General features: G+C 35.2%; 1 protein-coding gene and 1 pseudogene across 2 annotated transcripts; one reads left to right on the forward strand and one right to left on the reverse strand.

Annotated features, from left to right (window-relative positions):
- Positions 1-1,754: 1,754 nt before the first annotated feature.
- On the reverse strand, positions 1,755-15,403 carry LOC140824354 (DNA repair protein UVH3-like; annotated as a pseudogene).
- A 131-nt stretch (positions 15,404-15,534) lies between these two features.
- Positions 15,535-19,017, forward strand: LOC140823516 (ubiquitin-conjugating enzyme E2 5-like). 2 transcript variants are annotated; one of them, XM_073184895.1, is made up of 7 exons: positions 15,535-15,855; positions 16,868-16,935; positions 17,049-17,128; positions 17,350-17,464; positions 17,638-17,690; positions 18,213-18,341; positions 18,701-19,017. In XM_073184895.1, the coding sequence occupies exons 2-7, from the start codon at positions 16,892-16,894 to the stop codon at positions 18,841-18,843; spliced, it is 564 nt and encodes a 187-aa protein (XP_073040996.1). In that variant the 5' UTR covers positions 15,535-15,855; positions 16,868-16,891; the 3' UTR covers positions 18,844-19,017. The 2 variants fall into 2 exon arrangements, with proteins under 2 accessions (XP_073040996.1, XP_073040997.1); XM_073184896.1 differs by having other exon boundaries at positions 15,554-15,581.
- The last annotated feature ends 5,872 nt before the right edge of the window (positions 19,018-24,889 follow it).

Here is a 24,889-nt window from a genome sequence, read left to right on the forward strand (position 1 = left end):
ACTAATGCCAATATCTTGCGAGATGCCAAAACAAATCTATATCTATATCTATATTTATATAAATATACAGATTGAATTGTGAATTTCCTCTATTATTCTCATTAAAATTGTACTCTAATGACACTTTGTCTTCTTTTATGTAATTAGTTAATTATTATTAATCAATTATTATTAGTCCATTGACTAATTATTATTTATTACTCTTTCACTCACTTTCATGGCATGACTACAAATAATATCAAAATATTTGTTAATAATATTATCTATAAAATGAATTGGTTTTGTGAAAATACCTTACAAATAATAGTAATAGTGTTATACATTCTTTTATTAAAATAAATAATATAAAAAATTATGCTAATAGAGGTTTCGAACTTATTTTTACAATTTATGTATTAATTATATTTTTCATAATCTTAGTTTTTTACAAAAAATACAAAAAAATTTATAGGTTTCGAACTTATTTTTACAATTTATGTATTACTTATATTTTTCATAATCTTAGTTTTTACAAATAATACAAAAAAATTTATATTTAACAAAACATAAAATAAGAAATTATAAATTTATATGTCGAGGTTTAATCTATATCTATATCTATATACAAATCTATATATATGAATGTGAATTGTGAATTTACATAAATATCCTTATCTTCATCTAATAATAATAATAATTTATATAAATATTCTTACCTTCATTTAATAATAATCATTAATAAATATTTTTTTCCCATATATTCTTTTAATAATAATCATTTCATTAGTACATTTTTATTTTTAAATTTAAAATTAATTACTTTGATATTTACATTGACATCAAATTCACAGAAAATCACTATCATAAATACATGTTTATTTTTTGTTTGTTTTTCATCTATTCATTTAATAATAATCATTAATATATTTTTATTTTTAAATTTAAAATTAATTACTTTAATATTTACATTGACATCAAATTCACATAAAAGCACTATCATAGATACATATTTATTTTATTTTGTTTTTTTCATCTATTAATTTAATAATAATCATTAATATATTTTTATTTTTAAATTTAAAATTATTTACTTTAATATTTACATTGACATCAAATTCACAGAAAATCACTATGTTAATGTTATAAATTTAAATAAATTGTTAATATTACGAACATTAAGGTAATAATGAGAAAACAAATAGAGATGGGTGTGATTGAATAAAATTAAATTATTAATAAATATTAACATCGTATAAAACATATTTTTCCTATTTAGAATGTAGATATATATAGATTACTTATATATCAACAAAAATATGTGATTGAGAGAAAATGTTTGCATGTAAGTGATTTCATTGCAAACATTTAAGTTATTTAATCAATTTTCAATATATGATGCTAAATACATATTACTAAATAATATATTATCTATTAATTAATCTATTAAATATATGACTTTCATTTGTGAGCTTACTATTATATTATTTTTTTGTTTTACAATTTGTCATTTGTTGAGTTGTCAAAATCAACCAAGAAGCATATTGGAAAGTGTATCGAGTGGATAAGATAATTTCTCTGATTCATCTACCGTCTATGGTCATGATTTTTTTATTTTATATGGCTTGGTTTGTTTCAGTTGAGAAATATTATTAGCCATGTTTTAATTCAAATAAATATTATCCAAATTTCGTACATATATTTTCAGTAGTTTAGTTTTTACGTGCAACGCACGTGCATTTTTCTAGTATTAACAAAAGAGACAAGTACGCTGCAAATACAAGAGTCTGCCAACTGCACTAGAATTTTTGAAGCATCACTCAGCACCACTAAACTGGTCATTTATCCAACTATAAACCCTAATAATAATAATAATAATAATAAAACAATAACAGAGATGCATTCAATGGCCTAGGAACACACACATATTCCACAGATTTCACCAAAACGGTTAGCTGGTCAATCAGTAACAGAATTATGCACAATAAAACAAATTAACCCTCAGGAAAAACCAAATAAATGAAAATGCAATTACCAAAAACTCATCCACCTTGGGCAGTTTCCATACAGCCCAATAAAATATCGTTTTCCAATCTAGATAAGGTATTAACTTTACAAGACATTAAACTAGATCAAACATCATTCCCTAATGCCAACACTATCTTTAGCTTCAAGTGTCGTTGTGTCGAGAAATTTTCTAAGATGAACTTCAATCGAGTTCTGTTATTGGGGGATTAACAATGCAAATAAATCATTAAAATGATATGCGAACTGGATATAAAAGTTCAAATAAAGTTGAAGTTCACAAGTATACCATGACTGCAGCATATGCTCCAAAATAATTTGCCAAGTAAAAGTGCAAACAGGGACATTAATCCTATACACACATTTTCTTGTCTTAAAGTGGTTCAATCCTAGACACACAAAAAACTATTTCTTTTAATTCTAATGAACATATTTTCTTCTCGGAGCTATATGAATCATCAGGATTTAGGTTCCAATATTATGCATATCACCACTCATTCCGTAGTTGTGAGATGAATCATCACATAGGCATTGAAGGATTTGTTCTCTTTTTGAACACTCATGTCAAATGGGCCGATTGTTTGATTTGGGCCTCTTGTCAATTGAGATAAACGTTGGACGACAGTGCATTTAAAAACTATCCATCCATAATCCTGCAAATCAAACAATGCCACAACTGATCAGTACATGTTCTTATCCTCTTGCTTCTAATATTTGCAAATCTTTCATTGAATGTATAATATACTTCCATTCGCAACTGTGTCTGTACAGAATAAACAAGACAAACAAAAACTATGTCAGCTTAAGCTCTCTTCTTCTCAAACAATCTCCATAATATTAACACAAGAGAGGCAAAATCAACGACCCTCAGCCCTGATCCCATCTTAAAGCAACACATCATCTTGAATGAATGGTCTCAAAACATGTAAGGCTTTTGATATTTGTCACCTAACCTAAGCATCTTATTTGGTATCAAAGATTCTCAAGGTTGAAATGAAACAAAAAGGTGTATCAGATCATGCCAACTACAATTACAGCAATAATACCACGAAAATTTGCTAAATTTTCGAATTTAGTGACCAGGCACCAACCTCATGCTTGTTGTACTCCTTTAAAACTGGTAGCAGCAAGCCACCCGCTTTTGAACTGCCCCACCCAAACTTCTCCCAACACAATCTGCACGTGAACAGCTTGTCAGGTATCTATTTTTTTTTTTTTTGATAAAAGACTAATTTATATTATAATAGGTAAAAGTTACAAGAGAAAGCGGATGAGTAATCCCCGAAATTACATAATAGCCCTACTGAGCTGGACTATTGTCTTAAAGAACTATTATCCCGTCAATAAAAATTGCCAATCCCTAATTAAATCCGAAATAGATAAGTGCCCAAAATCTTTAAAGCTGGTAGTCCAAGACGCAATTCTGAATCTAATCTTCTCCCATATCTGATCAGCTGATTCATGTGCATCTTCAAAGATTCTTCTATTCCTTTCCAACCATAGGGACCATAGTACTCCATGGATGATCATATACCAGAATTGTTTATATTTCGGTGCCACTGGGCATTCAAAATCCGACTTAAAAAACTCATCAGCCTGGTTAGGGAGGGCCCATTGAACTCCCATTTCTCTTTGCACTTTAATCCAAATGCTTCTGGAATATGAGCAATGCAGTAAGATATGGTCCTGATGCTCTTCATCTTGTCTGCACAAACAACACCACTGAGGCCTTAGGACGCAGCCCCTCCACCTTTTTTGCACTCGATCACACGTAGGCAGCTTTCCCAACGCCACAATCCACGAGAAAATTTTAACCTTTTGCGGGACATGCACTCTCCAGATTATATGGAAGCAATCGAAATGAGGAAAAGTAGAAGAGGGAAAGAAAGAATTATAAAAAGATTTAACAGAGAAAAGCCCTGACGAATCACCCAACCAAACTCTTTCATCCTGCGAACCCAACTGCAAACTAACTCCCTCTAAGATCCTTAATAGGGTGGTGAACTCTCCTAACTCTTCCTCTGATAAATTTCTCCTGAACCTCAAATCCCAAGTGAAAGAAGAAGAAACACCCGAATTAACTAGTTGAATAAAATGACAAATAGGTTTGTTCCTTGAAGTTGAAACACGGAACAAAGCAGGAAATCTAGAAGCAAACGACTCCCCTCCCTCCCAGACATCCTCCCAAAAACGAATAATGTTACCCTGTTTAGGCACCACCCTAATAAGTTGATGAAAAGCCTTAAAATATCGAGATATAAACTTCCAAGGACTCCTAAATGTCTTACTCTCCGCCAACCCCAAGTCCCATTCGTTTTCCTGTAGTCCGTAAATGCTTTGGATGACTTTTTTCCACAGCGTCCGCCTCTCCACCGAACATCTCCACCACCATTTACCAAGAAGAGCCTTATTTCTAAGGCAAATATTCCCTATACCCAAGCCACCTTTTTCCTTAGGTTTGCACGCTTGTTTCCAATTGACAACGTGGCAATGTTTCTCCCCTTCTTCACCATCCCACAAGAAATCTCTCATAATTTTTTCCATTTTTGCAGCCTCTTTGTTAGGAACTCTGAAAAGGGACATGAAATAGGAGGGCATCGCACATAGTACAGCTCTTATCAAAATTAAGCGGCCACCTCTAGATAGGAACGATTTTTTCCAACTAGCTAATTTCTTAGCCATCTTCGAAATGACTGGTTCCCAAAATTCAGTCTTAGTGGGATTCCCTCCCAATGGTAACCCCAAGTATTTGATGGGCCACGATTCTTTTTTGCCCCCGAAAGCGATTGCCATTGCATCCACCTCTTCTTCTGGATAATTCAATCCCAACACAACACTCTTCCCCATATTGATTTTCAGCCCTGAATGATTGGCAAACTGTTTGAGTATATCCAGCAGTTTCATCACATCTAACTTAGACTTCACGAAAAATAGAGCATCATCAGCAAATTGTAGGTGTGTGATTTTTAGCTTTTCTTTTCCTATATCCAGCCCCCTCAGCTCGTTGGCATGCAATGCCTTATCCACCATTCTCCCCAGCACATCCACTACTAAATTGAATAGGAATGGTGATAAAGGATCGCCTTGTCTTAGACCTCTTTCTCCTCTTATTTTCCCACAAGTTTTTCCATTTAAAAATATTGAGAAACACACGTTAGAAACACATCCTCTAATCCACCTCCACCATCTCTCACCGAATCCTTTATTTTTCAGCACCTCGTCTAAAAATTGCCAGTCTACCCTGTCATAAGCCTTTTCCAAATCAATTTTCAGTACCCATCCTTTTTTTTTCTTGCTGCGATGCTCTTCCACGATCTCATTCGCAATGAGGCAACAATCCAATATCTGTCTACCCTTAATAAATGCACACTGGTTCTCCGCAATCGTGTTACCCAAAGCCTTTTTCAATCTGTTAACCAACACCTTCGACAAAATCTTATACAAACTTGTCACCAAGCTAATCGGTCGAAACTCGGTTATCTTGCGTGCATCATTTTTCTTTGGGATGAGGCAGATGTAGGTTTCGTTTGTAATTCCATTTACAATCCCATCCTCATAAAATTCAGAGAATACCTTTAAGAGATCCCCTCGCAATGTATCCCAATTTTTTTGAAAGAATGCCAAAGTGAATCCATCCGGCCCCGGCGCTTTTGTCCCATCACAATCAAACACGGCCTTTTTAATCTCTTCCTCCTCAAACATATTTTCCAAATCCTCTGCATCTACTCTCTGAATCGGTGACCAATCCAACCCATTAAAACCCCTCCCCAACTCGGTCGAACCCCCCACTCTGCTCTCACTGCCTTAGTAAACAAGTTTCTGTAGAAATTGATAATTTCATGCTCAATTTCTTTTTCCTCAGTAACAACTCGTCCATCGTCCAATTCCACTCTTTCAATCAGTGCTTTATTCCTTCTGCTATTCAACAAAGCGTGGAAGAACTTTGTGTTTTGATCCCCTTTTTGTAACCATTTTATTTTTGCTTTTTGGCTTTGCATCTGAAATTTTGCAAATGATATTTTTTCCAATTCCCACCTCACATCCCTTCTCTCTATATTCAGCGACTCTGACCAGTGTCCAGCAGCTTCAATCTCATCCAACTGCCTAATTTTGTTGTTCAGCTCGTATAATCTGACACGGACATCACCATACACTTCTTTGTTCCAATCCGATACATCTTTTTTGATCATTTTCAGCTTATGCATAAATTTGTACCCTTCCCATCCCTGGAAATTCCCTTTGTTCCACCATGTCCGCACTCGGTCTTTGAATGTGTGATGTGTCAACCAAACATTTTCAAATCTGAAAGGAGCTGGACCCCATCTCAACTTTGATGTGTCAAGCAAGACAGGGCAGTGGTCAGATGTAAGTCTTGGAAGCACGGTTTGTCTGAAAGATGGGAATAAGTTTCTCCATCCCGCAGAAAACATGAATCTGTCCAACCGACTACAAATAGGCACCAATCTAAAATTGGACCAAGTGAATTTAGCATTCAGAAGTGGTGGGTCAAAGAGCTCCAATTCGTCCAGTAAAGTATCAAAACAGGACATGCTAATAGTTGAGGATTGGCTATTAAGTTTCTCTCCCAAATTCCGCACAACATTGAAATCACCCCCAAGACACCAAGCCTCCCTACAGATTACCTTCAACCTCGCTAATTCATCCCAAAATAACTCTCTCAATCTCGGTTTCACGGGCCCGTAGATGGCTGAGAACCACCAATAACTGTTGTCGCTCCCTTTAATCTCAATGGAGACCGAGAATTCCCCAATCAGATTATCATTTACTTGCACCACGCGTGGATCCCACGTGACTAATATTCCCCCTGACCTACCAACCGATGGTAAACAAACCCAATCGACAAATCATTTCCACACACTTGCAACAAAATTTTCCTCTATTTTTTCTCGTTTTGTTTCCAAGAGGACCACAATGTCTGCCTTTTCATTTTGAATTATTGACCGAACCAAAACTCTTTTCCTCGCCGCACCCCCACCTCTTATATTCCATGCACAAATCTTCATGTAAACGGATTGGGACCCCTCGAATTGGAACCTCTGTCATAACTAATACCACACTGTAATCTGTACAACTCCCTCTTCAACGGATTGTTTATACCCTTATCCTTAGTTGCATTGCTGTCATTTAAGCCCACCCCTGACCCTTGCTGTACAATTGTTTCCTTGACCTCCTCCACCTTTCTTGGTGATATATCTCTCTCATTACAAGGCTTTTCATCAACTACACTTAACCCTCTTCCTAAAAAACCACTAGACATACCCAAGACATTGAAAGAGGACGGTAAAATCAAATTTAACGAGAAAGAATGATTTAAAAAGGATGAGCGGAATCCGTTAAGTACCTGTCCCACAATCGGTTTTGAATTTTCTCGAGATTCAGCGTTTGTTATAGATTTTGTATTCGTTATTGGCGAGAACAAACCATCCAAAGCTAGGACTTCATCTTCAGCCTTCTCAGAAGTTTCAGAACCGATGTAGCCAACGCTTTCTGAATCGGCTGAATCACTCTCCAATTCTCTCAATTCATCTTGAGAATCTTCAAGCTCAACCTCTTCTAAATTTTCCATCTCGACCTCTCCTTCGTTGATGAGCAACCCACTGTCATGAATATTGTAATCCCCTTTTTCTCTTGAAGGCTTTTCTTCAGCTCCCACACTTTTGCATCTTCGGCAGTATGTTTTCCAAAGCTGTTTCGTTGAGGAGATGTCTCTGCCATTAACTTCCTGATTACCTTGAACCTGATTCTGCTTGCTATTCATGGATCCAACTGATGAACTTGTAAAATCTGATGGATGCTTGGGATCAATGTTCCTCAAGATTTTCATCACCTTTGCATCAGTCGACTTTTTCGAAGATTCAACCTTCCTCTCAGAATTCTTTAGTATTTGTCCTGATGCTTCTGGTCTCTGACTCCCATCCAATCTTCGCTCCCCATTGTGTGATCCGCATAATTCTTTGGATCCTGCCGAATCTTGAACATGGACGGACCTGTACTGATTTTCCTTTGTTGTAACTGAATAAGATTTCCTCCTCCCTTGCTAAAGTGTTGTAGATGTTTTTGTTTCCCCAGCCCGCCAATATCTTCTTTCCATTCACAACTGCTTGAGCATAGGTTTGCTTTTCATATTTCTCGTAACTCTGAGGATCGAAAGTTTCTACTTTGATTCTGAATTCTATAGCTCTCCCTTCCAATGAATGTTCATCTTTGTTTTAATGAAACCTCCTTCCGTTCCCTTGACCTTGATCTTCGCTGCCTCGAGCTTCCTGAAGTGTAAAGTATCTGGACTAATGGCCAACAGTCCCCCGCAAAGATCGCCAATAGTTTTAAATGTAGTAGTCGTCCAAAATTCCCAAGGTAATCCATGAATCCATATCCAGCTGTTGCAACAACTTTCCACCGAATCCAAAGTATTGATGTCTTTGGACCATTCTTCAAACTCTAAGGATACCCCAAAGTTAAAGAAGCCTTTCTTTAAGTTGATATAGAATGAAAACTCATCCTGGTTTGAGGGCCACCAAAGAGCTTTATTGGCTTGAAAAGGAAAGAGCTCTATCTTTCTATTCGTTGCTTTCCCAAGAACTCCTTCAATAAGCTCCCATGAACAAGATACACTGCCTCTGGTGATGATAATAGATTCACTCCATTTCCTGTTTACCCGCAGCTTGTTGCTCTCATCCGTCGATGGCATAGATCCTCATTTGCTTCTCCTATCCCCGAAACCCTTATCCCGATGTATTTCTGTAGACCTGAGTTGAATTCTTCCATGAGATGGCATCTGTTGAGTTGATTCCCTCTGATAATTCCCCGATATCAGCTTGTCCACTGCACTGGATATCTTAATCCACCCAATAGCGTTAAGTCCGCTAGGCACAATAGTAGTTAGCTTTTTACCTTGTTTATTGAATTTAGACAGTTCTAAATATCTTCCTCGTTTGTTTTCAAAGCTCTGCATTGTGAACACTGAATTAATGCCTCTGTAACGTCGAAAGGAAGATCCTGATTGGGGTGAATAAATGTAATCTCTGAACGTAAGATTAATCCAACAAGCCTCGCCGCGGTTGAAATCCAGCATGTAGCATGATGTCCTTGTTTTTTCCGACCACCATATCGAGCTGCCGTTAGTACCCAATCTCAAGGTGAACGTTTTAAATTCAATCCTAATCGTCTCATCCCTAACAGATAACCCAGGTTTGTATGACTGACCCCGAAGATTTACGTTTCTAAATGCGTACATGACGGTATCTCTAATGACGATATAAGGCGGAAACAGAACAGAACCAGCGACGCCTGAGAATGTGGGAGTGAATACCGGAAGCTGCCTGAAGAGAACTGAAAAGGGTAAGGGACTGAAATGCTCTCGGAGAAGCGGAAAAAGGGGAAAATGCGAAAAAGATGAAGAAAGAAGCCTGGTCGCCAGCGACCGGCGACGGTGAATGTGGAAGCGAACGGTCAGCAGATCTCGGAATATGAAACTGATGAAGGAAGGTTGAGCCAAGGAGCCAAAGAAGGAAAAAAGAGGGAGAGCATTTCAAAAATTTCTCTAACTGCAAACCCTGCTCAACTCATTTTGCTTGTCAGGTATCTATTACATATTCTGTTAATTAAAGTAACATAGCAAACAACATAGTTATCTTTTCATGTTAAAATTATTACTGAATTATACAACGACCGAGAAAAGTACATGATGTAGTAGGAGCACAACTCCTATAGCATAACCCAGAACAAATACAAGCATGCATAAAGTCAAATAAAATATCAAGGCAACAATTCCAAGCATTCAAGGGGAAACAACACAAGCAAATGAGGGCATAAACTAACTTGCGAAGAGCAAACAGATCCAGCTTTCCCCATGAAAACAGTTCATTGGACTTATCCACTTGTGGAGAAGTCTATGCTGAAATCACAGCATCACAAGGAAAAGAAAAAGAAATGTGCCAGTTTTTGCTGACATTTCTCTGTATATCAAAAGTTCACTGATCTTTAATATGGGAATATAAGTGAGAAGAATCAACATCACAGTAACATTTGAAAGGATAAATGTGATTAAAAAAAATGTGTTACATGCTTATCCATGAAAATGTGCTTCATCATTTTGATGTTGTTTTGATCACAATACCTCTCTTCGGCATTACTACCCGAAGAACCCTTCAGTATATCATGGTCTTTTGACCCTTTGCCTTTTGATTTCCCTCCTCCTTGTCCATCAAAATTTCCAAGAATGGCAGGATCAGGTGACTCAATCCACTCCCAAAATTCATGAAGGCCATTTTTCTCAGGAAATGCATTTAAGACTTCCATGGGAAAGAATGGCAGGATCAGGTGACTCAATCCACTCCCAAAATTATGAAGGCCATTTTTCTGAGGAAATGCATTTACGACTTCCGTGGCATTAACAATGCAATGCCGCTGTCACATTTTGAGAGATTAATAAGCAACAAGTAGAATTTGACATAGTTCATTTTCAACAAGGGTTTTTGAATCAATCATAGGATGCTCATGAGTGTATCTACAAAGAAGGGCTCTGTAGACTTGGATGACGAAGATTACCTAACACCTTCAGTGTAATCACTCTCGAGAAGGAGGGCCATCTTGATTAATTTTTTTCTATTTAGTCCAAGCTCATTCTCAATGTCCTGAAAAATAATAAAACAACACCAAGATCAACCACTGTAGTAAAAAGGTTTATATTTCTCAATAAAAGGGTAAGATCTCAATGACATGGATATTCCGTATAGTACATAATAAATATAGAATATAAAACAACTGTGTAATAATCATCATCAGGTCAAGCTAGATTATACAAGTAGCACTACATCACAAATAGCTGGTTCACAGTATAATAGGCATTTGAGGGAAAAAACCACCTTCAAAAGATACGTCTCTACGTATCTGTGATCATCAAAGATGTTCTTGTACACGCTTTGTGCTCCAAACAAGAATGCATCAGAGTCATCAGTAACCACCCCATCGACAAAGTTACAAAATTCCATGTATGCACATTGAGCTTCAGCTTCCATTGACACTATAATATATGGTAAGCCAAACATTTGAAGCAACTCCTAAAATTCACAAATCATCTGCTTAGTTAAGTCATAAGTCCCACTGTTCACGGCATCACAGTAAAGTGCTAACTAACAAAGATGTAATGGCTTTAAAGAATGGGAATATGGACAATTTGCAAAGCTTCAAAGTACCCAATCGCCAGTCCTTGAGATGACAACCGAAGTTCATTCATGGCCTAAAAGAAGCATGTAAGTTTAAGGTATTTAGATGGATTTCTTAAGTTTGGCTAATTTTGCCCGTAAATGCAACAATTGTCATGTTTCATCATCATGAAGTTATGTCTAAATTTCATTATCAACTTCATCTTTAGTTTGGAAAAAAAACCTGGCATTCGGCAAACATTTCGCTGCTCACGGATTCGGCATTTCTCTCAAGTTTCCATTGTTCAATTCCAAGTTCTTCACGCTCTTGATGGAGAAACGTCATTTCCTCCTGCAAATCAATCTCCTCAACTTAACGTTCGAAAATATCTATAGAGGAAGGGTTCCTCCCAGGTATGTCATTTTCAATTGTTAAGCCAAGAATTATATCTTCCTTGGTCAACTCTTTTGTACAATCTGCATCAGTCATAGAATTACTAGCAGAAATCCTTGCCGATTTTTCAGTCCTGTGGAAGGGCTCATCTGCTGCCGCATGAGACATGCCATGTTGAGCATCAATAAGATCAGGATCATGCAGATTTTCAGGATTAGAATCGGTGAAGGAAAAACTCATCAAAGAACTATCTCTATTATGTGCAAGCTCTCCCCCACAAGTATCCACTGGTTTGTTCATCTCATGTTCATTACCACCCATACTATAGGTATCAATTATCTGCTTTTAAGTTCTGCACAAATCCTTTTCTTCAGGCAGAGTGTCTGATGCCACAAATAATTCTCCAGACAAAGCTCCACTGGCATGCATGTCTTGATTCAAAAGCTTTTGATTTTGACGGCTTTCGCTTTTGTTAGGATTTGCTCCGCAATATCATATGGCTGGGTAGATTCAATTGGTTGGATTGTATTCCTAGCTGGGCATTCAATCTGAGGTCCTTTTGCTTCAAGAACAGATCTCCAAGTATTGTCCCCATCAACCATTTGCTCAGATCTTCCTTGTTCTTGATCTTCACGTGGATTATTCAAAGCTCTATCACCTATCAGATCGTCAAGACTTTTCCTAATTGTTTCTTGAAACTCAGCTTCCTCTACCAAAGCACCTTTTCTAATAGTTTGGGGAATTTCATCTGGAAAGGATGATGAGTTCATTTGAATACCTTGAAATCCTTCCTCCCACTCAACATCGACGTCATTACTGGTACCCTCGTCCATGAAGGATAGCTTAGTTTCAGCCTGGGAACAATATTTCTTGTCTTCAATGACTCCTACCTCCCACTCAAAAGCTGAATCAGAATCAAAGGATTGTTTCAATGAGACGGAATAATCTGTGGTAAAATCAACATCAGATGGGTTTCCGACAAGACTAGAAAATATATCATCATCATGGCCATGATTATGACCAGTATCTTCGAAAGAAATCTCCATGGTTCCAATTTTTTCATAATTATCTTCTGTTTCGTTATCCTTATTGTTCATTCTATCATTGTTCTGATTCTCAATGGTCAATCAACAACAGATGGGTTTCCGACAAGACTAGCAAATATATCATCATCATCATCATGGCCATGATTATGACCAGTATCTTCGAAAGAAATCTCCATGGTTCCAATTTTTTTCATAATTATCTTCTGTTTCGTTATCCTTATTGTTCATTCCATCATTGTTCTGATTCTCAATGGTCAAATCAACAACAGATGGGTTTCCGACAAGACTAGCAAATATATCATCATCATGGCCATGATTATGACCAGTATCTTCGAAAGAAATCTCCATGGTTCCAATTTTTTCATAATTATCTTCTGTTTCGTTATCCTTATTGTTCATTCCATCATTGTTCTGATTCTCAACTTCATGATGCTGGATTATCTCAAGGGCATTACTAAAGACATCATCCAGTGTTTTAGCTGAGGTAGTTCCATTAAACCTTTCCTGATTTGCATCTTCTTTCTCTTGCACAATCTCCTTCATCAGATCTAAATTCCTTTGCAGATCTCGAGTCATGCAAATTCCCATTGCTCTTACTCTACTAACTCGAAGAGGACCTCTCTCGTCCAAATAGGAGTTGACATCATGATCCAGTGCATTCCTAGTTTGATCCTCAGTCAGTCCATTCAGTGCATCAGATTTAGTAATTGACCTGACCTCATTGACAGGTCCGTTAAAAGATTTCACAGGCAAGTTTTGATTTTGTCCACTGCCACTACTATCTTGTCCAGCAGATGTAAGAACTCTGATACAATCTAGCAGAATATTTAATCAGACAACCATACAAGACAGGATGCATCAGGAGGATATCAATTAAACTCCACCATAAATGAAAAAAATTGCATCAACAAGAAAAAATATCCATCATTGCAAGAAACAATAAAGAATAAATGATAAGTTTTCATAAATAAGAATAGAAGTCCATCATTCTAAGAAACATTAAAATATTTACTTACTGTTTGTCTCCAGTCAGTGACGATGAGAAAATAAACTCTTTGTTGGCTTCGGAGGCGATCCTTGAAGTTTGCACGCCAGCAGACTTTTGCACCCCATCAATCTCACGCTGAAAAGCCATAGTCTTGTGATATGACTGTATTTGGAGTTCTGAAAACCTTGCGGGAACCTAAACAAGCTAATACCTGATTATCAACAGTGGACAAATGAACAACGCTTTCTAATAAGTACATTTTGGCCTCACCATGCTTCAATCAATACAAAACCAAAACTAAACCACAAAAAACCACCACCATGGGCCGCTCTATGTTTTCATCGATGCCATTTCTAACGCTAGTGGACATTGTCTTGCAAAAGAAAATGTACATACATGTAAAAGGAACAAAAGAATTCCTAAATGTAGGATTTTGTCCATAACAATCTCTGTTACCGTACCTTTTTCAGCTTTTGATACTTCTGTCTGTTCTCAGCCATCAGTCTCTCTCACATCTACAAACAGGAGATAAACAGGTTAGATAAGGGCCACAAACAGCTCCAACAAGAACATTAAATGGGAAAATAAATTTTACCTGAACAAGGAGATCGAGTTGCATAGATGGAGGTAAAGCCGCCAATACAGCAGGGTCGACTATCCCATGCATCTCCGGCTGCAAGAAATACAGGAAGACAGCTAGATAGAAACACGAAGAAAACTAGCTATGCCCTGCCCTCCTCCTCCTCTTCTCTTATACGCGCACAACTGCTCTTGCAGGCCTAGAGTGGGTGGAATTACAAAATATAACCTCACCAGTATCATCTCTTCATCATCATTTTCTTCATCTTCGTAAATTTTGTCACCCGGAATCCTAGCTGCACCTGATCTGGGTGCGTCAGCAGTAAAATCCTCATTTCCTTCCGCGGCAAGAGATGCTACCAACCTTAATCAATACACGACAGAAGTTAAAAATACAATTAACTCTAAAACAACAATCAAGTGCAAATCCATAAAGAATCTCACATTTCATCCAGCTCTACCCGAATCCAAATTTTGGGCACCTCATCATTTACTTTCTGTGTGTTCGGTTCATCTATGATGGCCTTCTTTCCTTTGACATCATTCTTCTGTCTCTGATTTTCAAGATCAGCTTCCAGTTCTTTCAGCCTCATTGCCTTGACCTATCAAGAGCGATGAAGAAAATCAAATCGAAGATTTTGAGATTCCAATTAAAAATAAAATTTTATTTGTTATTTGTCTAAAAATGTAAGCTTGCCCAAAGAGCGTCTATTTAAAGCATTCACGTGATTTCGCAGTAATTTCTCCGCCGTCTTTCTGATCTTAGCCTGGGCATTCTCACGCTGGCGGCGTCGTGCTATGACTGTACGGCGCTTGAAAGCTGGGGTTCCACCATCAAACACAAAAACTGGCTTCTTGCAAATCCGACGGAAAAATCCCAAAACGTGAGCATTCCGATCTCTCCCTTCTCGTATCTCATCGCCTTCATAAACTGTATCATCCATATGCTCGCATCTAACACACACAAGAAGTAATAGCGAACAATGGGGATACGTACAAGAGAGACATTAAGGTCAGCGCTTTTACGTACTGATGGCGAGTTTCTTTCCGGTGAGGGTTTCTACAGAGACGCGGCAGCCAACTGGCGCCAGAAACTCCCAGAGGCCGTGGACTCCCATTCCCTCGGCTCTGCTTCACTTCGCTCATTGCGCTGAAGAAATGGTAATTGCGTGGTGGCGTGGTTGTCTGGTTAGTTATTACCGCCAACATGCAGACACGAAACTGACACTTTCGTTAAACGACGTCGTCGATCATAAAATGGGCCAAGCCCAAATTGCAAAACAATTAAGCCAAGCCCAACATACGGGCCAAAGATTTGATTTATTACCATGTCTGTAAATAAACAAAAATTACCGTCTGAAAAATGCGAAAACGGAGCCACATTGTGCGGTGCAGAGGGAAAGGCGGAGGTGACCAACGCCTTGTCTTTTTCCCACGTTTAGCCAAGTTTTCATATGCGTCGCTAAAGCGAAGCCACGTGCAAACCTGAAACCAAAATCTTTGAGACCAACATAAGGATTCTATACTAGCATTTCGACACCTAAAATTCGTTTACTTTCCTCGCCGCTTTATGGTTTCTTATCTTCCATACGTCCACATCCCACTGAACAGAAATATATATATATAGACACATACAGTCTTGTGGGCTATTGATCTAGTGATCGAGATTGGATCGTTTTGGGCGTGAGTTGATAGATGATGCTAATCTTGCTTCTTTTTTCCTGTTTTTTTGTGAAGAAATTATCTGGGTTTTCGTTTTAGGTTTTGAAGTGGGTGATTTTGGTTTTTTTGTGATTTGCTGATTCTTGATTTGTATTTTGATTAGTGGGATGTTTGTTATTTTCTGGATTGAATATTTTTTCTCTATGCATTGGAGGTTGGATTCTTGGTTGGTGCTTGAATATGTGTTTGCCTAGTTTTATGATTGCTTATGTCCCACAGATTGTTTATACAGATTTCATATTAGTTTTCATGAACCAAGAGGAGGAGGATAGGGTGAAAACAAAAGTTTACCAATTGGAGTATCAGTTGGACCTAAATTAGGAGCTATCGATTTCACATGATGTTTTTCCTGCACGGATCGTCAGTGCGGTGTGCCTAAATTAGTTCTGGAAATTAGAATGATGAATATTTCATTCATCATACTAGGACTCTGTTGTGTTTTCAACCTTTTATGGTTAGCAGAATAGTTTATAAGATCAGACTTCACGATATAATGAGAAGAGTTTGAAATAGGGGAAACCCAGCAACGATGCGTGAAAACTACATAGTTAAAAGAGTGGAATCATTATCATTTATGAAAATGTTGTTTTAAAAAGAGTAACTGTAGCAAAAACAAATCATTTGCTTGTGAAGTTCCCCTGTTGAGTTTGAAATGTGGAAAACAATCTGTGTTGTGAGAGAGCATTGGTTAATAGCCATTTACTTAAATGTTTCGGCTCTCTTAGTTTATTTTCAAATGGCCTATGTTATTACTTCAATGAAATCTAAGAACATATGGTTTGTCCAGCATGGCCTTTACTAAGGGATAATTTATTTCCTTTTAAGTTAATGAAATGACAGATATATTAAGGAGACGATATGAATAATTTTATGTCGGATAATTGTACCCTTGTGATCTTGGTTCCTCTATTAAGTATTTTTTCTATGTTTCGAAATAAGCAAATGATTTTGTTTTCGTCGTGTTCCTCTATAGGCTGGGAACAGGTAATTCTACAAAATGTCTTCTCCAAGCAAAAGGCGGGACATGGATGTCATGAAACTGTAAGGGCTTCCTCGATCTCCTTCTCTAATAATATTTTGACCTTTCATGTTATTTTCTGAGTATGATAAGCATTCTTTTAATACTTCTGTGTTTGTTTACTTTCTGGCTGTAGAATGATGAGTGACTACAGTGTTGAACCTATAAATGATGGAATCAATGAGTTCAATGTGGAATTTCACGGTCCGAAAGAAAGTAATGTTACCTTGGCTTTATAGGTCCATTATATGGTTACCGCTTACCCTCTTAATATGAGCTGTAGCGAGCCCGCATCAGTTCCTTGGGATTATGGAATGGTTTCTAAATTTCAAACCTATCACCTGATAGGATAAATCTTTTGAGTTTGGGCTCTGCCCGTGGGCTTATGGCACATTAGCTCCACAAATGGATGTGATATTATTGCTACTTTATTGCAGGTCCTTACGAAGGCGGAGTTTGGAAAGTTCGTGTTGAACTTCCTGATGCTTATCCTTACAAATCTCCTTCCATTGGGTTTCTCAACAAAATTTTCCACCCAAATGTCGATGAGCTGTGAGTCTATTTTTCTTTTTCGTATGGTAGGTATTGGCAAATAAATTTATGGAGGTTTCTTCAGTATCCTAATGTTTCTTGTACATTCTAATGCTTGGTTTACAATAGCTTTCCTTTGTTTCAGGTGTTGCTTAGTTTATGGTGCTAATGAAATCCAATTTTTTCTGTGATAGGTCCGGTTCTGTGTGCTTGGATGTCATTAACCAGTCATGGAGTCCAATGTTTGGTAAGTTGAGAGTTCCCAGAAAAAGGAATCGCATTTTATGTATCTTCATTCTACACATGTAACTCGTAATAAAAAATATGGCATGCTCTACTCAATCCGGCTTTATCATGTCTCATTATCCTTTAAGAAGTAGGTACTTTGTAGGTATCGTGATTTATCCATTCTAGACCCTAACATGAATGACATTAAGTAGAAGTCCAGTCCATGTGCTATTTTCGCTGTTCTATCCAACTTAGTTTGATATTATATTTTCCGATTTATATTACTTCCATTAAATGGAGATATCCGCATCTGCGTTATTTTGGCTATCCGACCCATACTTACTTCGATAGTAAAAAATTTTCCATATTCGATTCCCTAAAAGGGGACATCCCCATGCGCAGGTATCCTTTTTTCCAGATAGAACTAGCTTTTGGTTTATAATTTAATATTTTAAACTACATGAAAAAACATAAAACCCAAAAATTGAATTTCTAGGCTCTAGCAACTGGGCTATCAAGAATCCTATAATTTTTTGTGCAGATCTCTTGAATGTGTTTGAGGTCTTCCTGCCACAGCTTTTGCTCTATCCGAACCCATCTGACCCTCTGAATGGGGACGCGGCGTCTCTCATGATGAAAGACAAGGTGCAATACGATCAAAAAGTGAAAGGTGATTCGATTCATTCTTCTTTTCTTATGAATCCATAGTTTCAAATCGCACTAATACGAGAAGATAATAATAAGGTTGGTTGGTTGCTGTCTCGCCTTTACATTTTCTCTGTGTGCATACAGTTCGTGAAAACATAGCTATTACATCTTTGTTTGACTAATATTTTGATATGCAAGTATACGACCTCCTAAATTTTCCAACGTTTTATGCACCTTTAAGATTATGCGTATAAATGATCTACTCAGCATTTAAGTATTGCCGTATGCAAGGGATTAAGGTTCCTGAGTAAATAAAGAAGTCGAAGAATGTATAAATAAATAAAAATAATCCGACGACCAAGATTATATGTGCCTGTGCAGAGTACTGTGAGCGTTATGCAAAGAAAGAACACATCGTAAACACTTTAACGGAAGAGAGCGACGAAGTAAGCGAGGATGAGGCATTCAGTGATGGCCGGACTGATAGCGATGACGATCAAATCGCAGGACGTGCGGATCCTTAGTCAAGTTGCAAGGGATCCATTTTTAAAAATATGTTTTGTATCATTTTTATGTTTATTTTTGTAATTTAGGAGCTGCAATTATTATGGAAAATTCTTGTATGTGTTGGTCTTTGTGATGTAAAGCAGATGAAGAAAATGGTTTTACATTCATATTAATCCAAAACCATGTCATCCTCTTGTATTGTTTGATGGACATTATTTTAACTTGTATACCGGGAGGTATTTCTTTTTATGTATAGCAAGTATTTTTATAAAATAAAAATAAATATGTAGTTAACTAGTTTTATTTTTATTCAATTTATTTATATTTATTAGAGCATAGTTGTTGGGTTGCGGCAACGTTATCAATCTTGATTTTGATTATAGCAAAATTAGTTGGTGTGTTTTTAACATATTTAATAAGAGTATAGAAGATTGAGGCAGGGAGACCTTTTGTCCCCTTTTCTTAGAAGAACCCATGAAGTTTGGCCGGTAAAAGGTGGTAACGTGAGTTGTTAATATCTTAACATTCATAAACAAATTCCTTAATATTTATTTATCGCATTTACTTATTTTTGCTACTAGTTTTTGTAGGCATAATTGAATTTTATGTGTTTTCCAATTATCAAAATATTGAATACAAAATGTATGATAAAATGTTTCAATCACATCATTCTTATAATTTCAACTTGCATGTTTTTCAAAATGTTTAGTCGGTTTTTAGAGAGATTATTTTGAGTTTTTTCTGCATGGTTTTAGAACCAAATTTTATTTAATTTTTCGGTGCTCAATTTATTTTAGAACATTTCAAGAACGAACTATTGTAGTTCTTTAATCACAAAATATCTTAAAAAATTTATTCATCTTTCTTTGAAGTTTAAACTCTACCTCGGTCCTAACAATAGTGAAACTACATAATTATATGTATTATGTTGTTATCCTTATTATTTTTTCAGGACTAGCTATTGCATTTTCTCATACTTAGCATCTGAACGGCTCGTTTCTTACCACAACTACAAGCAAGTAAAAATTGAAATAAATTTTGTAGAATCGAGGGATTGATCTTTTAAATTGTGTAGTAGTTCAATCGTTGTATTTTGATTGTCTATTCAGAAAACACGATTATTGTACCAAAACAATATTTCTCTCGGATACTTACACTTTTTTCAATAATCGAGTTTAAGACTTTGATTTTAGAAAGGAATGTTCTTTGTTTTAATAAAATTTATAATTGTTGGTAAATCTCACATTATAAACAAACGATTTTTTATTATACTTTTTTTTTTTTATCAAAACAACATTATTATAAATAATATTTGACCCAGTTGGAATATGTCAAGTGAGCAGAAGCATAACAGGTCATTAATTAATATAGACACATTTTGAATTGTTATTACGATTTCGGCTTAATTAACTGAAATTGAAAAACCAATTTTTTTCCAAATCTAAATTATTTTGTGTGAGTGAAAATGTGGTTTTACAGTTGTTTTATGTATACGAATAATAATTACTCCCATTAAGAAGTGATCAAACTATGACATAATAATCGATTTGTACAATTATCACCAACTATGAGTTTTTATACAACTATAAAAACTCGATTTTACTAATTAATATCGGAACTAAGATCTTGTGCTAAATTCTCTTCTATGCGAAAGAGAATGTGACGTTTGAATAGTTGTATAACGTAAAAGATTTGGACTACAACTGAACCATATATGCGTCCTACTTGCTAGTTAATCCGTGGGCATCTCGTAGCGGCAAACAGGACAACAATGACATCTTCCGAGCCATTTTTTGATGCACTCCCCGTGAAATATATGCGAACACGGCATTGTTACTACATTGTCGCAACCGGCTTCGAATTCTTCCAAACAAACCACACAACTCCCATGAATTTCATTCGAGTATTCTATCGTCTTGCTCCGCAAAGATTCGATGGATGCATCTGTGGCCGGAATCAAAGCAGCTTCCACGGCCTCTTCGCTCGTCCAATCGATGTAACGACTTTCGTCGATAGCGAAATCATGAACCAGCATCAAATCAAAACCAATTCTCAGATGATGGTGGTGGTGGTGACGAGTGCTGGACTCGACGAGAATGTCCCATGCAGTATTTAATGCTACCTGAGACAAATCTTGACGCTCCAAAAACGATAATGGGAAACCTTCCAGCCCTTTGAAAACTGCAGCCCGCAGTATAAATTTCCGGCGCGTGTTGATTCTTTGAACGCTGTAGGTCATCGATTTCACGACCGCCGGGGACTCCAGATCTTCGAGGAGGTGTAACTCCGTGGAATCTTGGGTTGTGATCCAACGCTTATGTTTTTGTTTGCAAGAAAAGTTGAAAGTTATTTGATCATGTCGAGATTTCTTAGCAGGCGTTGCTTCGATGAACGATATCGGGTCCGACACCACCAATTCTTGTTGAAACTCATAGAAATATGGATCCATGATGTTCTTCAAGATTTCAAGAACAAATCAAAGGATTGTGTGATGAAGATCGTGAACAAAGATAGAAATCGAGATTTTGTTGCAAATTTTGGTGGGGTGGCGCGTATTTATAAACTAGCCCTTGGGGTCCTTCTACCTTAATTTGTGTTTGAGGATTAGACCTCTATTTGTTTTAGGATTTAGAGAATCATCGAAATAGATTTTCTTGCCTAAAATACTTTTAAAAACTAAAAGTGATAAAATAGAGAGAATCATAGAATTAGATTTACACTTCTCCAAATATTTTAATTTTTAAAAAATAATTAGTGTCTAAAATTTATGCGAGTTTTATGATAAAACATATAGATAAGATGGAGAAAAAATGATAAGAAAGAGATAAAATAGATATTACTAATAGAGTATATCTCTTGTCAGACGATCTCACGAATCTTTATCTGTGAACCAAACTGATATTCACAATAAATGGTAATATTTTTAACATAAAAAGTAATATTTTTTTATGGATAATTCAAATAAGAGATCTGTCTCACACAAGTTTTTGCCTTACTAATAAGCTTGTATCATCAACGTACATAACAAATATTTTGTATAAGTAAAATTGTTAATAAATTTTGATGTCACGTTGACACATTAAACCTTAAGTGGTTGTTATTAGATGTTTAGTATTATATAATAGTAAAAACATATAATATAAGATAAGATTATAGCCTTTTGACATACGAACCGTACGTACGAATTAATTTTTTTTTATGAAAAATATAGATAAATTTATAAATTATATTAAATAAAAAATTAAAATTTTTTATGTCATAGATTATATGATAATTTAAAAATTCAAAAGTATAGATATATACAAAGCAATATTTTATTAGAATATTATAGTTATAGATGAGATACAAATTTAGTAAAATAGGGTTGTATAATATGATATGTATTTTTTGTTAATAAAAAAATTTATGATTAAAGCTAGTTATTATAAGCCCTCGACCTTAATAGATAACATAGATTAGTAAACTCGGCACTTCATATAGATTAAATTTTAATATTTTTTAAAAATTAAAACTGAATTGTCGATTAATTCGGTTTAATCGATGCAAAAACTTGTGTAAGACGGTCACACAGGTAGTATTTTGTGAGACATATTTTTTATTTGGGTTATCCATAAAAAATATTATTTTTTATGCTAAGAGTATTACTTTTTATTGTGAATATCGGTAAAGTTGACCCGTCTCACAGATAAAAATTCGTGCGACCGTCTCATGAGAGATCTACTCTTAACCGATTTTATGTTCACCCATACACGTGTATATACATTAATGTTTAACATAAAAGTTACTATATAATACTTTGTTCAAAGGTAATGTTTGAGTTTCCTAATTTATTTAGATAGATTTAGTTGTTTTTTGTACTCTCTTTGTCCGAGATAAGCAAGTATCGGGTCAACATTCAAGTCTCAACAATAATACAGACAGTTATATTATATTTTTGTAATCTGAAACGAAATCATATTTGTATTTTAAAAATAAAAGAATAATATTGTGTATGTATTAAACAAAAATATACCATATACTATATTATAATTTTGTTCTTGAAACAAAATTAATTTCTAAAAAATTAGGTGCGTAATTTCAGCCCCATTCAGTGGGCCGCAACTGTATCTCGGGCTCACTGTCTTTTGAAATACGACAGGGACTTCGCTTCGTTTCACGCTCTTCGGAGACGCGTGCGTTTCACCGAAAATAATTATTTATTTATGATTGTTTTAAAAAAATATTTATAATATATATTTTTTATAAGCAGAAAACCAAAATTAAATCAGATATTTCCAAAATATTAATTTATAATAAAAAAATTTAAATTGTTCCACCGTAGTAGTATTTAATATATATAATTTATGAAACACAAAACATTATGGCAAAAACTTGTGTGAGACGGTCTCACGGGTCAAATTTGTGAGACGGATCTCTTATTTGGGTCACCCATGAAAAAGTATTACTTTTTATGCTAAGAGTATTACTTTTTATTGTGAATATGGGTAGGGTTGACCCGTCTCACGGATTATGACCCGTGAGATGGTCTCACATGAGACTCACTCAAACAGTATTTAAGTTCCAAAAAATATTAATTGCGTCATATCTTTTTGCTTTTTATTTATTTAATTATTATTATCAAGATTATCTATCCATGACATTTAGTTGATTTCCAAAACCTACAAAAAATTAAATTATATTATTTACTATAATGGTTTTACTTAAAATTTAATAAAAAAATTAGAGTGTGTCTTACGTGAGACCGTCTCACGGATCATAATCTGTGAGACGGGTCAACCCTACTCATATTCACAATAAAAAGTAATACTTTTAGCATAAAAAGTAATACTTTTTCATGGGTGACCCAAATAAGAGATCCGTCTCACAAATACGACCCGTGAGACCGTCTCACACAAGTTTTTGCCAAAAAATAATTTGTCAGAATTTTATTTCATTTTTTTATTAGTTTATTTTTTACATTGATCACACAATTTTAACTAGGAATATAAATTTACTTTTGTCACATTGCTAGTATGAACTAATCTCAACTAATAATTTGATTTTTTTTTTTCCCATTTTGACGGATCACAATAAAATTTATGAGATGTCTTAAGTGTCAATTTCGTAAGATATATCTCATATTTGACCTAATTTATAGAAAAATATATTTTTTATGTCAAAGTATTATTTTTCGTCTTTAATATATACCGATTCAATCTTTCTCACACATATATATACGTGAGAGTGTTTCATAAAAGACTTAATTTGAATGGATTCATTATTAATTTTTAAAAATAGTGATATTTTATTTTGAATTTTTTCTTGATTTTTACGTGCTAAATAATAAAACAAATCCTGTGAAGATAATTTTGTCATATATTTTAAATATATTATTTATTTTGATTGTTTTATTTTATATCTTAAAAAGTAAGAAAAACATTAAAAAATTTAATTAGTTAAATAAAACAAAAACAAAAATTTGTGTGAGACGGTCTCACATACCGTATTTTCTGAGACAGATCTCTTGTATGGATCATCTATAAAAAAAATATTACTTTTTATTGTGAATATTGATATGATTGAACTATCACACAGATAAAGATTCGTAGGAAGAAGACTGCTCCACATAAAAAAAGAAAAAGAAAGAAAAAAGAAAAAAAAAACACAATGTAATATTAGCAATAATTTGGCATTCATCATTAATGTGGCCGCCATATCTATTGCTTCAAATTGATTCTCCATTACATATATCACCTATGAAAGTAGTACACCCATTCTCTTTCGGGTTATACATCCACGTTACTCTTTGTGAGTAATTAATATTTGCAAAAAAATTCAAGCACCCTCTAATTTTTCTGATTATAAAGTCAAGAATGTCTAAATGCATCCCTTTACTTTACGATTATGACTATTTTTTCGAATAAAATAACTATGATTTTTTTGTAGAAAATAAACACTACGATTAAATAGATTGATTGATACTTGGTGAAACTGAAATCTTGGCTGTATGCCTTATATATATATATATATATATATATATATATATATATATGAGTATATATATATATATATATATATATATGA

The sequence above is a fragment of the Primulina eburnea genome, chromosome 2 (assembly GCF_022965805.1).
Source record: "Primulina eburnea isolate SZY01 chromosome 2, ASM2296580v1, whole genome shotgun sequence".
In the NCBI taxonomy this organism is placed as follows: Eukaryota; Viridiplantae; Streptophyta; class Magnoliopsida; order Lamiales; family Gesneriaceae; genus Primulina; species Primulina eburnea.

Bases quoted from the DNA above. Each gene is read 5' to 3' on its own strand.
- LOC140823516 (XM_073184895.1), top strand. From the start codon at position 16,892: ATGTCTTCTCCAAGCAAAAGGCGGGACATGGATGTCATGAAACT. The intron at 16,936-17,048 runs GTAAGGGCTTCC...TTCTGGCTGTAG, and splicing joins GACATGGATGTCATGAAACT to AATGATGAGTGACTACAGTG. The intron at 18,342-18,700 runs GTGATTCGATTC...GTGCCTGTGCAG, and splicing joins ATACGATCAAAAAGTGAAAG to AGTACTGTGAGCGTTATGCA.